This window comes from Sprattus sprattus (assembly GCF_963457725.1).
Source record: "Sprattus sprattus genome assembly, chromosome: 19".
In the NCBI taxonomy this organism is placed as follows: domain Eukaryota; kingdom Metazoa; phylum Chordata; class Actinopteri; order Clupeiformes; family Clupeidae; genus Sprattus; species Sprattus sprattus.
This window is the reverse complement of record NC_137917.1, coordinates 4534165-4549063: the sequence shown is the minus strand read 5'-3', so window position 1 is coordinate 4549063 and position 14899 is coordinate 4534165. Positions and strand designations below refer to the sequence as shown.

Below are 14899 nucleotides of genomic sequence, written 5' to 3'. Positions count from 1 at the left end.
ACGGTTTTCACTGAGCTTTTGGAATGGTTGGTGAGAAAGAGGTCTGAACATAGAACTAGCATCAGAGTCATGTCTGGTGTCTTCATAAAGAAACAATACTTACAAACAGTACCAATAAAGAAATAAAGTCCCAATGGAAACCTAACCAATGGTTAGAGAAATCCTTCAAAAAAGACATCAGGTTTCAAAGACAACAAAAGAAAGGCTGACCACAGTCTCCTATAACAGTTTCAACAAAATCTCATGGGCAAAGCAGTATTGTTCATCACCTGTGAGGATGCAGGAAAGGGCTAGAATGCATTTCGGTGCAATGATGCAGGAGAAATGCCATTCTTTTATGTCCATACTTTCCTTACTTTCCTACTTGTGCCTGAGCATGTGTGTAAAAAAATCATATTCAGTAGCTTCTCCAGGCAGGCTGTCTCCTCAGACTGCCATCTCTTTCATAACACGGCAGCAGCAACAGCAGCAGGTATGTGTGCGTTTGTGTGTGTGTTTGTGTGTGTGTGTGTGTGTGTGTGTGTGTGTGTGTGTGTATGGGTATACGTGTGTGTGTGTGTGTGGAACAGGTATTCTTCAGGGAACAAGGACAAAGGCAGTGTGTAGATCTGCCAGTCATCTCTGCCCCTTCTCCTGCACTGTGAAGCACAGGGGTCTTCTGGTCCGGTCAAGGGGGGCATGAGCATCACCATGAGCTTCCCAACTGACAGGATGGAGGGTCTCTGAAGATGGGGTCAAAGCTGCTGTCAAAGAGAGCTCCACGCCTTCATGCTTGACCGTGAGGTTAGAAACCACAGTTGCATCACATACATGGGCGCAGAGGGAGAAAATATGACTGTACACATGGCATGACCCTCACTCCTTTGTTTGTCAGCAGATCCGTGTTGTGACAGCTGGCAGTGGCTTAGAGGAGAATTCACAGAGAGGCAGGCTCAGTTATGGACTGGTAGGAGAGAGTGGCAGCGAGACCCTCTCTACCCAGACTGTGGCAGCTGGCACAGAACACTGGCATTGGCATTGGCAGATAACAAACAGAAAACAACAAAAACAAGTAGGGAGGGTGAGGCAGAAAGACACCCAGGGCTTTTGGTTGAGGTAGGTATGCAGCAGCATCGCAGGCAAATGGTTTACCTTGATAGCTCCGACATTCGCGTCAGGCTGAGGTAGCTATCTTTGGAGGTAAAGAGTTTTGGTGGGCAGGCAGCGAGGGGAGGGAGAGGACAGGAGAGGACAGGAGAGGAAAGGGACGGTGGCTGCGTTGGGAACTCCTCTGGACCAGACTGCCTCGAGGCTAATACGGTGAGACAATCACGCGAGTCAGGGTCCATAAGGCTTTAGTGGACCCATCAGTAATCTACAACATACCACTTCACTTAACGACTATCATCAGCTAATTGAAAAGGAATAAATTCACCACTTAAAAAAAATGAAAGAGGAAACTGAGGACATGTTCGCTTCATATATCTTATCCACTCACGCACATACAATAATTTGTAGAATCTGTATTAGTATTATTATAAAAGTTTAAAAGGCCTCAGTATGTCTGTATTTTTGGTACAACCTGAATGTTGAAGAGTATGGCACCTGTGGCTAGAACATTCCAAGGGAGCAATTTTTAACTATTTTGGTTACAACAGACACATCCTGGGTCATACACTGTGGTGGAATATGAAGCACAACACATCTGTAGTTTTGGAATGCACATCAGTGCCTAGAACCTTCAGTGACAATCTATCAACAAGTCTCCTTCACAGTTAGAGTTCTTACAAAATACGTATACTGAGGTACTTTAGTTAATGTACATTGGACTAAAGAAAGTTTTGAAAGGTTACAAAGAAATCTGACTTTGGCTTTAAAACAGAACATCAGGGAAGGTATAGGGTATTTTGAAAACTAGCAAACTGAGGTACTCTTTTACATTCATAACATTAGATAGTTAGAGGTACAATGTTCTTAAACAACTAACTGGATGTTATATGTGCTTCTCTGGCAAACCCAAGATGGTCCAGAATAAGATCATGCTCTCTTTTTCATAGATGCAGCTACAAGAGACTGCTTTCTCTTTCTCTCTCTTTCTCTCTCTCTTTCTCTATCTCTCTGAATGGTCAGACTACTGCAAGGCTAAGGCTTTGGTGGGCAGTGGATGTGGAGAAGCTCTATCTGTGCAGCCACCAGGGGGGGTTGGTCGAGAGGGAGTGGGGATGGACAGTTTGGGAGAGCGGGGTGAGGTTGTGTCGTTGCCGCCCTAACCAGTGCCTGTGCCAGACGGACTGCCTGGCTGCTGCTCGATCAGGACCTGGCACTGCGCCACTCCGGGCTGGGCCTCTTCAGTCCTCCTCGGACTGCAGTTCTGTGTCTGTGAACGAGAAGAGAGGGGGACGGCGGTCAAGGGCTGATGGAGCATCATGGCAGCAGATAAAGGGCATTCGGTTATCTTTAGTGTTGTGTGGAAGGGAGAAGCAGGGAGTTGTACAACTATGTGCATGACATGTATAAGATGCCACATGTGTCCACACAGTACATGACATAGGTGTGTGTGCTACACTGTGTGTGTGTGTGTGCTACACTGTGTGTGTGTGTGTGTGTGTGTGTGTGTGTTGGAGAAAGGCAAACAGACACAGAGACATGGAGATTGGGAACATGATGTGTGTGTGTGTGTGTGTGTGTGTGTGTGTGTGTGTGTGTGTGTGTGTGTGTGTGTGTGTAGTTGGTCCTTACCTTAGCTACCAACTCTATGGCTTCTGGGGGGCGGATAATTCCCTCTTTAGGGACCACGTCCCTCAGCGCCACCTGGCCTCCTCCTGCCTGGGGCAGAGCCCAGCTGTCCTGGGTCCCCTTCCTGCAGAAGAAACTGGGAAACACAGCACACAACATTAGATTAGGAAAAGATGTTAGGAAAAGACACAACAGCTGTATGTCTTAACTTGGTGATGCCTGGTGGTTCTATAAGTGTCTATAGAGGCGGTCTCTTCTTTACCTGCGCCGGTATCCAAACATGAGGAAAAGTACGCAGAAGATGATGCAGGCCATGCCAATATGTATGCCCACTACAATGCCAGTCATGGAGCCATCTCCGTCCTGCTGGCAGTCGCACAGACTCTGCCCTCCTGCTGGAGCACAACAGAGAGCACACATATCAGAAATGTGTCTATGTTATAAATATAACATAATATAATATAAATATGTTTATGTGGCGCATGCACTCAAATCTGTCTGAGAATATTTCTCATCCTTCTGGTAAGAACAGGGTCGTAAGATATTCACTGTTTTTATTTCCCTAGATGGAGTATCATGATCAGACATGTTCAGCTGTGTCAAAACATTTCCATAACTGAAATCTGTGTTTAATAAAAAAACGCCACAAGGGAACACTCAGCACTTTTGTAGCACTTGTGTGGTTTTGCATAATCGTTCTTGCCAACATTGACGATGAGCAATTTGGATGACTTAAAGCACATTCAGTAAAAATGTGTACACTTAAGAGTGAGTCCAAACAGCCTCCTTAAAACTGCCTGAATTGCAGTCACTGCAGGGTCAGAACGACTAGAGGGGGTTGGTGCCCATAATTGCTTTTTTACTGCCCCCTAGTGTTGTATTAGGGACACTACACTAGATATTGTCTCCCATGAGGATGCTGGATTGTTTACCCACCATTGCCAGCCTTGGCTCTGGGGCCACTCTCTGCCAGAGACACCAGACGCTTGTTGCCGATGCTGTCCCCGTTGCCATTAAATGCCACCAGCTGGATTTCATACACTGCTGCGGGCTCTGGAAGAGTTTTGAGAGCCATGTTAATATCAGGATTAAAATTCACAAATAAGAACTCAACATGCAGCACCGACGTCTGATACATAGAATGTAACATGGAGTGCGTAAAACAGAATGTATTTTAATATATAATGCAATCTTTCGTTAATGTATCAACAGCAGCTCTCAGATAACTCAAGAGATTCCCTTCATAAGTGCATAGCCTTTACAGTTACAAAACGTATTGGTATCAACAATGAGGCCGCAGTGCTACAGAGCTTTAAAAAAACAGCACTGATTTGATTGGCTTAACTGACCGAGGTGTGAGATGGTGTGTGTGTTGATGTGGCTGGGGAAGAGCTCCTCTGCCTTGAACTCCTCCTCAGGGACTATACGGTGGGAGAGCTTGAAGCCCTGCACCTTCCCCGGCTTGCTGGGTAGCTCCCAGAACACCTGCATGGCCGTCTTATTCAGCACCTTGGTGAAGATACTCGGTGTCGTGGGAACTGTGGGGTGTCAAGGAAGACAGAGAGGTTACAGAGGGTTACACAAAAATAAAGAAGGACACAAAGCCAAATGATGACAAAAATATCAATCAATAGGAAGTAATGTGTAGTAATCTTTAACAGTGAAATACAGCTCAGTTTTTGGACTCAGTGGAACATTCAGATAGCACAGTCATATTTGTATTTCCACCAGAGCCGACACAACAGCACTGACGTAAGAAGAATCTATGGACTGTTACATACCGCCCCCTAGTGTTGTGGCGATGATAGTGTTGGACTGCTGGCTAGCCCCCAGTGGAGAGTAGGCCTTGAGGTAGATGGAGTAGGTGGTGGCCGGGTCCAGGTTCTCAAACTCGTGTTTGAAGGTGCTCTTACTGACGGCCTCCTGCAGCTCTTTGCTGTCTGGCTCTGGGAGAGACAAGGACAAGACGCACACGTGTTTAAAGATCAGAGGGTGTAGGGGAAATATAATAAGGGGATACAAAATGTCTCCCTTCAGGTCATGAGAAAATCACATCTAATCTTGTATCTCACTTACGTCAGGTCTTTTTTTTATTTCTTTCAATCTCATACTCTCTTTTTGTCCGTAAATCTTTATATACCCTTGTGCTCTCATCCTTTCTGTTACTGTCCCTCTCTTTCTCTTTCAAAGACACACACACACACACACTCTCTTTTCTACCACTCTCTCTATCTCTCTAGAAGACACACACACACACACTCTCTTTTCTCCCACTCTCTCTATCTCTCTAGAAGACACAAATACACACACACACACACACTCTCTTTTCTCCCACTCTCTCTATCTCTCTAGAAGACACACACACACACTCTCTTTTCTCCCACTCTCTCTTTCTCTCTCAAAGACACACACACACACACTCTCTTTTCTCCCACTCTCTCTATCTCTCTAGAAGACACACACACACACACACTCTCTTTTCTCCCACTCTCTCTTTCTCTCTCAAAGACACACACACACACTCTCTTTTTCTCCCACTCTCTCTTTCTCCCACTCTTCTCTTTCTCTGTGGCCCTTCACCGTGTCATCCACTCTCTCACTAACACTTTCCCTGTCACTCACCTCCCATCATGCGGATGTGGAGCACGTATCCGATGATGCCGTCGGTGATCTCGGGCGCAGGCTGTGCCCAGGTGACCTGAAGGCTGGTGGTGGACAGTGGGGTGGCTGTCAGGTCCTGCGGTGCATGGGGCAGGTCATTGGACACGGACACTGCCAGGCGGGCGCTGGCCTGGTTGGTGCCGGCAGTGTTCTCTGCAATGCACTGGTAGATGGCCTCATCCTCAGGGGTGATACGAGTCACTGCCAGGGTGCTGGGGGAGAAAGGTTGGTGTTAGCACAGCACTGAGTGAGGCAAAGTGTGCTTATTAATAAAGTTAAGTGAAGTTAATGAATACATTTCATTTATTTGATTATTTAGATACCACAAATGGCCTGGGTAATTTACCACATAACAATAACATACATTTTTTGCGTCTGCAGCGAGTACTGATATAAGAACATATGTATCTACCAGTAGCAGGATAGCTGTGTGAATTGTACCTGTTATTGTTAGTGAGTTTCACGTTGTTTCCTGGGGTGAGGATCTTGCCATTCTTGAGCCAGATGAGGTGTGGCTCTGGCACTCCCTGGGCTGAGCAGGAGAACACAGCACTGCCACCCATTGGCCGAGACACAGACTGCGGCCACTGCAGGAACTCAGGGGGAGCTGAGGGAGAGAGAAAAGGGGAGAATAAATTGCCTAAAATGAGCTCGCTCTGCCTTGCTGCACTAGCTTTAAATATGCACAAGGGGGCAGCACAGATGACTCCTTTCACTATGAGAGAAACACAGGATGGATATCGTGTCCCTAATATGTTGAAAAGGCCTAGAGCAGATAATTGGTCAAGTGAGTGTAATGTTTGGATTTAAACCTGAGATGAAACTGAGATGAAGTGATTCGCCATGTACATACATTATTTGAAAAAGTTCCTTCATCGCAAATCAACCGAACATTGTAGAGCAACCAGTGCATAAGCGAGTTGATCACTGAAGCTACAGTTCATCTATATAATGGCCAGAGTCAGCACAATATGCCTGATTACTGATCCCCAACTAGTGACAGCAGTGTGGCCTGAGCCCTAAAATGAACCCAAAATTGATGTGCACTGCTGTTGAGCTCCCATGTGACAACCGCACGGTTGGGGCAGGTGCCGCCCCGGCTCTGAGGGCCTGACACCCCTCTCAGCTGCGGCACAATGGGGATGGGGATATATACGCAACCTGGAGCCTCTACCACCGCCTCCGCTACTCTCATTGATATACAGCCATTGCCTGGCCCTCGTAAAACAGAGGGCTCTCACAGGCCTATTGTCATGGCTCTGGGAAGAGGGTCCAAGGGTAAGGGGTAGGGGAGTGGGGGGTGGTGAGCAGGGGGGTTAGAGGGGGCAAGAGGGTGGGGGTGGGAGGGGTGGGGGATGGCATGTTCGGGGTGGAGGGTTGGAGGGGTCTGATGGGAGGGCCGTTTGAGAGGAGGCCATTAATCAATTGCTGGATGGATTTTATCCTCTTCTCTTCTCTGAGCTCTCAAAGCCTTCAGGCCCTTCTTTCATTAGGCAGAGGGAAAAAAGCATGTTCACACAGGCAAGGGCTCATCACATGATGAGAGGCATGGCTCTCTCTTAAAGGACAGGATTATATGTGCTGTTGAGAGCATTCTGTCTCATCCTTAGACAACATCGCCATGCTTGTGAAGATTTCAACAGAACATGATGGTTCTGGTCTTAAAAACCCCAAAGATGCCAATTAGCTTGGGCTCTGAATCCATCACTTGAGCATGTCAACTTCAACATCCTAAGTATCACTATAACCATACTATCATGTCAACTTCAACATCCTAAGTATCACTAGAACCATACTATCATGAGTATCACTAGAACCATACAATCATGAGTATCACTAGAACCATCATGTCAGCCCTTATTTGGACTCAACATGCTCAACCACAGAGCAGTTTTCAGAGGTCATTATGACATGGGAAAGGCTTTTGTTTAGATCATTGTTGTGTGTGTTTGTGTGTGTGTGTGTGTGTGTGTGTGTGTGTGTGTGTGTCTTAATCTTGCTATTTCCATTCTCTGCATTCATATCATGTGTATCCCCTGGTCTTACTCCTTTTTTATCTGCTGAAGAGTTTCAGCTGTCCATCCAGACAGCATTGTCTGCTTAACTACACTCCTCCTGCACCTCCAGCTAGCCCAGGCACACACACATGCACACAGCGTGCTCCGAGCGCTAGCTGACCCGCCGGGGTTGTGTCCATTGTGAGTGTGTTTGCGAACGGAGGCCTCTTCAGAGTGGGGAGTGCGGGGAGTGCGGGGAGCTGGGGCGAGGGAGCAGGTTTGCTGGTTTACCCACTAGAGGAGGATAGATGGGCCCATTGTGAGCATGAATGGGCACCACTTTAGGCTTCTGAACAGACTGGGCTGAACGACAGTCTAGAGAGCACTACTGGAAAAAGGGCTCTATGGGTGTGTGTGTGTGCGTGTGTTCCTGTGTGAGTAGCCGTGCTGTAAATCTATCTCTTCCATCTCTTCAACCCCTCAAGTGCACTTCACAGTTGAACTGGAGCAAAACCATTTATTACATGGAGAGATGAGCAAACAAAGGTGCACTGAAAAGCAAGCACAGGCATTGCTTTCCTTTGTCTTTTCAACAGTAGAAATCTGTAGTGTGTGTGTGTGTGTGTGTGTGTGTGTGTGTGTCTGCTGCCCACACTTTGCCCCTGTCTAAAACACTGTTATGTGACCAATTTTAAGGGCACCACCTTTCAATTGTGTGACTGTGAATATGACTCTCTGCATGCTGTTTCGAGGCTTAGTTGAGCCCCTCCAGACCCTCCTCTCCCAGCCCTGAGTGGGAATCATCATCATGTCTCACTTCTGGTGTGAGAACACGGGTCGGACAGGCCTGGGAAATGGGGGACTATGCATAGACGTGCTTTAGAAATAAGCTGCTGTGCAAACACAATGGATCCCTGATCTGCCTTTGTCTCTCGGTGGTCCAGCCCTTCACCGTGAACTTGGCTGTTCTCTCTGCCTCCCCCCCAGCAAAGCGCAGCACAGCTGACAGCCGGGTGGGGTCACAGTGACGGGGTCCCAGAAGACCCTGGTGACAGTGCATGAGGAGAACACCCCCCCCCATCCTCTTTTGAGAGCCATCAATCACCCTCCCCCCTCTCCACCCCAGAATCTCTGGTGCAACCTGCTACAACCAAAGCGCCTATCAGCTCCCCAGGCGCCACCCACCCCCACCCTCCATCCCAACCTCTGCCTCCACCCCCACCCCATGCACGCATGGTTTCCTGGGGGCCTTCTGTGGAGAAGGTCAGAGGTCAGGGGTGAGAGGTGATCTTTCACTCAGATGCAATTATTCCACCTCCCCCTTCTCACTGCTTTGCCTCTATTCTCTCTCTCTCTCTCTCTCTCTCTTTTGATTTCTCACAACCTCTCCTTCATATGCACACATTTCTCTTATTTGTCTTTTACTTCCCATTTTAAAATCTCATCCAGATTTTTCTCTGAAATAACTGATGCACTTGCAACTCTTACCCAGGTTAAAACAATCATCCATATGTAACACATCATTTGTCTTCCTCTCCTCTCATTTCATCTCGCAGATGGCCGTCAATTGTCCCTTCCCAGACTGCACCTTGCCGGGTCAGGTTGGGTCATCTCACACATGCCCGGCTTGTGCCGGCCCAACACCCAAATAACCATGACCAGAAAGGACCAGACAGACCCAGACGGGGCCTAATAAGGCCAGACGGGCCAAAGACAAGGGCTGAGACAGGGCAATGAAGGGCTGTGTGAAAGTCCAGTCTATTGTGTTTGGAATATATGCTAATTAAGCCTGCAATGATATTAAACTTGACCTCCCACTCAAGGTGCTGTTCAAGTTCATGGTCAGGGTATGACATGCACAGACGTTTCACCAGTGCAGAGCAGATGGTGTAATAAGGCAGGCAGAAACACCATGCACTTTCATATGCTGTTTTAAAAAGGCAAACTGTCAAATGGAATCCTGACCTAATGCTGCCATAATGGGATCACACAGAATGGTTTAAACTCATAGTGGAACTGATCCTTTGGATGCTTAGCCAGTCAAAGATTCAGCTATATTTCATACATAGGTATTATATTCTGAACTACATTCATTCACTGACTGGTCGTCTTTTTTGAATATACTGACACAGAAAAATTAAGTTTTCTTTCCGTTATTTTTGTTTTCTCCACTAACTTTACTACGTTAATTCCATAAGATAATTCTCTTTACTTACCCTTAAAAGGAATAAACCACAAAATGAATACATACAAGGCATAAGGATGTATTTCAGACAGGTCCTCTTTAAATGTCAGAGAGCAATGGTCAGGCTCTTTGTTCATTTTCCAAAGTCAATCGATAAATTAATGAATACATTAGTCAGCACCTCCCCCACAGAGAGGAGAAGCCAAGCGTCAATCTGATTGTGAAAGACTGATAGTGAATGATATTGATTGATTGAGTAAGAGGCAATGGTCAGTGAAGCTTAAATCTAATGGATACAACCACACAGCCTTGAGACAACCAAGATGTACTGCATATTCATCTCTTTCTCTTTCTTTAACACTTTCTCTCTCTTTCTCTGTGCAAGTGTGTGCAAGTGTGTGTGTGCGTGTGTGTGTGTGTGTGTCTGTCTGTCTCTGTTTACAATTACAATCTGTTTTGACAATTAAAACCCCCTGCAGCCACAATCTACTCCTAAGTGTGTTATTGCACATGTAACAGATAAACAGTTTCAACACAACAAATAACACACATTGCACATTAATAATGTGTGGCAACAACAATATGCTGATTTACCAATGCCTCACACCATAAACTGAATTTCATATTTTCACACCATGAGCAGGGACTGCAGGTGCAAGATAAACGGTGTCAGTGTTGAGCTGGGTAATTTCAGCTTGGAAGCCCGATAGTCCATTATCTGTGTCCAGCTGGAGCCTAGCGCCTACTATTAATTATAAAATGGGATTTGGGCTCTGCTAGTGGTGGCAGAAACCCCAAGCCCCTTTGGAGGTCAGAGGTTATGGGGGAAGGGTTCCATATCACCCCTAAGGTCATGGCCACATCCAGTCCAGGTTAATCTAGCCTGGCCTGCCCAAATGCACTGCCCCCATCTCATTAATCCTCTTCCATGTTACCTGTCCATAAGTGTGCGTGTGTGTGTGTGTTTGTATGAGAGAGAGAGAAAGACAAATATGGATGAAATGCTGGACGGTTGAGGGGTATGGCTTTGGCTTTAGGGTACAATCTGGGCAATACTGATTCACAGGCAATCTGAGTCTATCTGTAACAAAAGACCTGTGTTCCTACATTGTGCCCTACAAATCAGTTTGAACCAGACAGAGATGTGCATCCTCTTCGTGTGCACAAAAGCTGAAGCTAGCAAACATGTAGAGCTCAGAGATATTTTGCACATATTCTATAAACGTCTTATCAATAGCGACAGATGAAGTCATGATTTGAGATTCTACTGTGAGTTTAGCTCTCTAGTAATCTCAGTCATGGAGCATATATACTGATAAAATGCCTTTGTTTTGCTCATTCCATTTTTTAAGTCAAATTATAAATGGTAAACTGGTACATTGTTTTTGAAAAGCTAATGTTTCAACATAAAATCTAAAACAACCCAGACAATAAAAACGGTTTCAATGAAATAGAAAATCAAAAGGGTTTCATAAAGAACTGTTCATAAATGAGTTCTATGTATTACAACTTGTAAAGAGTCTTTTATGTGCAAAACTGCCAAACCATACTATCTAACAATGTATATCCTGCTCAACCTTCATACTCAAATAAAAACACACCAACTGTCTGTCTGCCATGTATATACCTAAAGGACAATTCACAAACCAGAACTGCTCTAACAATATCCTGTCACGAGTTCTAGCTAGATAGCACTCTATCTTTCTAAAAGTGTAAGCTAAAAATGACCTGATGTGTGGATGCATGGCTTGGGTAAAATGCGGATGAACCGGCTGGAGGACCTACCTTGCACCGAAAGTCTGCCCAGCGCGGTACGCCTCATCCTGCTACCAGGTCGGTTGGCAGAGCAGACATAAACTCCAGAATGCTGTAGCGATACGTCAGAGATCATCAGGTTCCCCGTGCCCAGAACCTGGATACCTTCCACTCCAATGGAGCGACCATCTGCACAACAGACAGAGTAGACGGTTAGTCAAAACAGAACACCCTGAACCGTGACTGATTTTACAACATCTTTCAAAAGTCACCTATAGTTTACCTATGATGTTGATACCAATATCATGTAAACACTGTGTCCTTGTGTTTACTTACAGCAAACGCACTTAAATAAACACAATGTTTCTTTCTAGTGTAGTCTGTCTTCTAGTGGTTTCCATTAATCTCCTGTTCCTGAGTGGAGTGCCTCCATTCTGGGATTGGCTGATCCTTTATATGGCAGAGCTGACTGACAAAGTAACTCATGTTCTGAACCCACTGAGGCAGTGAGCCACTAAGGCGCTACGCCATTTTCAGCCGTAGGTATCCACTTCCTGGTTCAACAACTGGGCCAATAAGCAACTCTAGATGGTCACAACATTGGGAAGGACTTCCTGGACTCTGCTTTAACCTGTCTTATATGTGTACAGAATGTTATATGCTATAAGGCTGTGAGATCAAATCCATTTCTTACCCAGTCTACTCCAGGACACGATGGGCCGAGGGTTCCCTGTGGCTATGCACTCCAGAATAGCCGTCTGATGGACGTTGATGGTCAGGTTCTGGGGGCCGGACAGAATCACTGGGTCCTTGTAGCTACGAGACCCCGCAGCTGTAATAAAAGAGAGGGATGAGAAGGGGAAGGGGAACAGAAAGAGCGAAAGAAAGAGGGGGGGGGGGGGGCAGAGAGAGAGATGATGATGAGAAAGAGGCAAACTAATATTAAACTGTGGCTCAGAGGACATTACTGGACGCTGTGTTCTTTGAGGGGATGAAAAATTACCGGTGACTGTGAACTGGGCCTCGTGGCTGTAGCGTACGTTGGCGATGTTCACAGCCATGCAGCGGTAGAAACCCATGTCAGCCTTCCGCACACCGGTGATCTGTAGGATGCCCGTGGGGAGGAGCGTGTACCTGCAGGCAGGAAGAGACAGATGACTTTGCAGCCTTTGACATCCAGTGTATGTGTGTCCAGTGTATGTGTGTTCAGTGTGTCCAGTGTATGCGTGTTCAGTGTATGTGTGTTCAGTGTATGCGTGTTCAGTGTATGTGTGTTCAGTGTATGTGTGTCCAGTGTATGCCTGTTCAGTGTATGTGTGTTCAGTGTATGTGTGTCCAGTGTATGTGTGTTCAGTGTATGTGTGTTCAGTGTATGTGTGTCCAGTGTATGTGTGTTCAGTGTATGTGTGTTCAGTGTATGTGTGTCCAGTGTATGTGTGTCCAGTGTATGTGTGTTCAGTGTATGTGTGTTCAGTGTGTCCAGTGTATGTGTGTTTAGTGTATGTGAAGCATGCTGTGTGTTTGATATTGTCTGTATGTGTGTGTGTCAGTATGTCTGTGTGTGTGTGTTTGTGTGTGTGTGTGTGTCTGTAAGAGAGACACACAAGAGAGTGTGTCTGTAGCACTAGTTCAGGACTTTTATTTTACCTGCTATCATCAGTGTTTAGGGTTGTCCTGTTTCTCTCCCATGTGATGCCAGCCTCAGGGATTCCATTAACAACACAGTGGAACCGAGCCACACCTCCCTCATCCACAGCCATGGATTCTGGGTGTGTGTGAAACTTGGGCAGTGCTGTGGGCAAAAAGACAGAGACAAATTTAGCGAAAGAAACAAGCTTATTTATTGACGTGTCCAAACCCTGCGTGAAACGACAAACACCCTCACATACTCTTAATCGGTTCATGGTTGTATACAGAACAGTGAGGTGATTTAGTGATCAATAAAGGTTGGAGCAGATTTTTTAAAGTAAGGAGTATTTCCATGGCAACCTCTTGCCTGGTCAAAGCAATGGCAAGACAGTAATCCCATAACCCCCCTCTGGCCCTCCAGTCACTTTATTTGACCATGGGAGGGGTCAGAGAAGAAGCTAGAGAAAAGGTCATTTGTTCTTCAAAGGGATTTTAGTGTGAAGGGGAGGACATTAATTTCGACTAACGACTATCAGAGGTGCTGCTACCATAAACTGAAGAGGCACTGAAGTGGGAACTGCCAGGGATAATTTAAGACTGTGATGTAGGGAAGGAAATTAAATACAAGGACATTCGGAAACAAACATTCCGCTAAAATAATGTCTCCTACGGTTTAACAACCCCAGGGAGTGTTTTGGTGCAACCATGTCTGCATAAAATGTATAGGAAAGATATACTGCTGAACAGTTGAATGAAATCAGATTATCTTTATGCCAAAAATTGCTGATACAACATAGTCCAGAGATGGGGATCAAATTGATGGGAGTTTCTTATAGCTTACTGGAGTAAGTAAACATACATTTATTTTTAAGGGGCCAAAGCAATGTATACACACACAAACACATACTATACACACACGCACAGACTGGACTTGGTGCTGATTTTTCCCATACTCACATGCCAGTTGCACCCGCGCCTTGCGGCTGATCAGCATGCCGTAGCGGTTCTGGGCGGCACACTCATACTCTCCCGCGTCCGTTTCGTTGCTATCCCTGCGTTTCTGAAAGTTCCGGATGAGGAGCTCTCCAGTTGGCAGCACCTCTGCCCTGGCACCTGTGGGCACCGCTACTCCATTCCTGCGCCAGGTGATCATGATTGGCCCCTCGCCCTCCACCTGGCAGGCCATCATCAAGGGCCGATCTCGCACGGCGATGACATCTTCGGGCTCTTTCAGGAATGCTAACTCTGAGGCTCGGCTTAGAGCTGGGAGACAAGAGGAAACGCAAAGAGGTCAAGGGTTGGGAAAGGAAGATGGCCGTGTGTAAATATCACATGTTAAATTGGTGATGCTTATGATACAGTGGACAGAGAAAGAGATGCAGATTTCATACCATGGACTGCTACTGTTACTGTGAAACTGTGCTCACTTGACACCCTGGATAGGCATGCTGATCACGTTCATTTGATATCATTGGTGATGGGCTTCTATGTCGATACTGGTGTTAAGTCGTGGGGGTACGGGGCTTGACATGATGGCCCGATGATGTTGCTGATGAATGGTGGAAGAGCTCGAGGTGATGCCATGGCATTTGGATGATGAAGAGGAAGATGAGGAAAGTGATGATGTCAGCCTCTGTGCAGCATGGTGATGGTGAAGAGGCTTGAGGAAAGATGGATGGAAGTGAAGATGACCTGATATCAAACAGCACAAAGGTGTTACTATCAGTATGGAAACTGGATAGGGTTTAGGAGAGATGCAGAGATGGAAGGATGTCAGTAAACTGTGCAACAGGGCTAGAGAATGAAACACAACTCACACTGTTGTCCTACACGGAGAAGACCCTACTGTAACCTTTCTCATGTACCAGAGGGACTGGAGCAGTTTTATGGCCTGAGCTGCATTGTGATGCTGAGGGTCTGGGTGGCCATGTATCTTCGCTTTATGGAGCAATAAAAG

At 46.2% G+C, this 14899-nt stretch overlaps 1 protein-coding gene across 1 annotated transcript; it reads right to left on the bottom strand.

The window, feature by feature from the left end:
- Nucleotides 1-2245: 2245 nt before the first annotated feature.
- On the bottom strand, nt 2246-14200 carry LOC308380075 (immunoglobulin superfamily DCC subclass member 3; the record flags this gene model as incomplete). The annotated part of the gene is made up of 13 exons (XM_080857355.1): nt 13900-14200; nt 12961-13105; nt 12317-12447; nt 12008-12145; nt 11344-11502; nt 5818-5983; nt 5338-5588; nt 4497-4661; nt 4065-4253; nt 3652-3768; nt 2978-3107; nt 2719-2851; nt 2246-2356 (listed from the first exon to the last, which is right to left on the bottom strand). Exons 1-13 carry the CDS (start codon nt 14129-14131, stop codon nt 2246-2248), a joined length of 2067 nt encoding a protein of 688 aa, XP_080713481.1. The 5' UTR covers nt 14132-14200.
- Nucleotides 14201-14899: the final 699 nt, after the last annotated feature.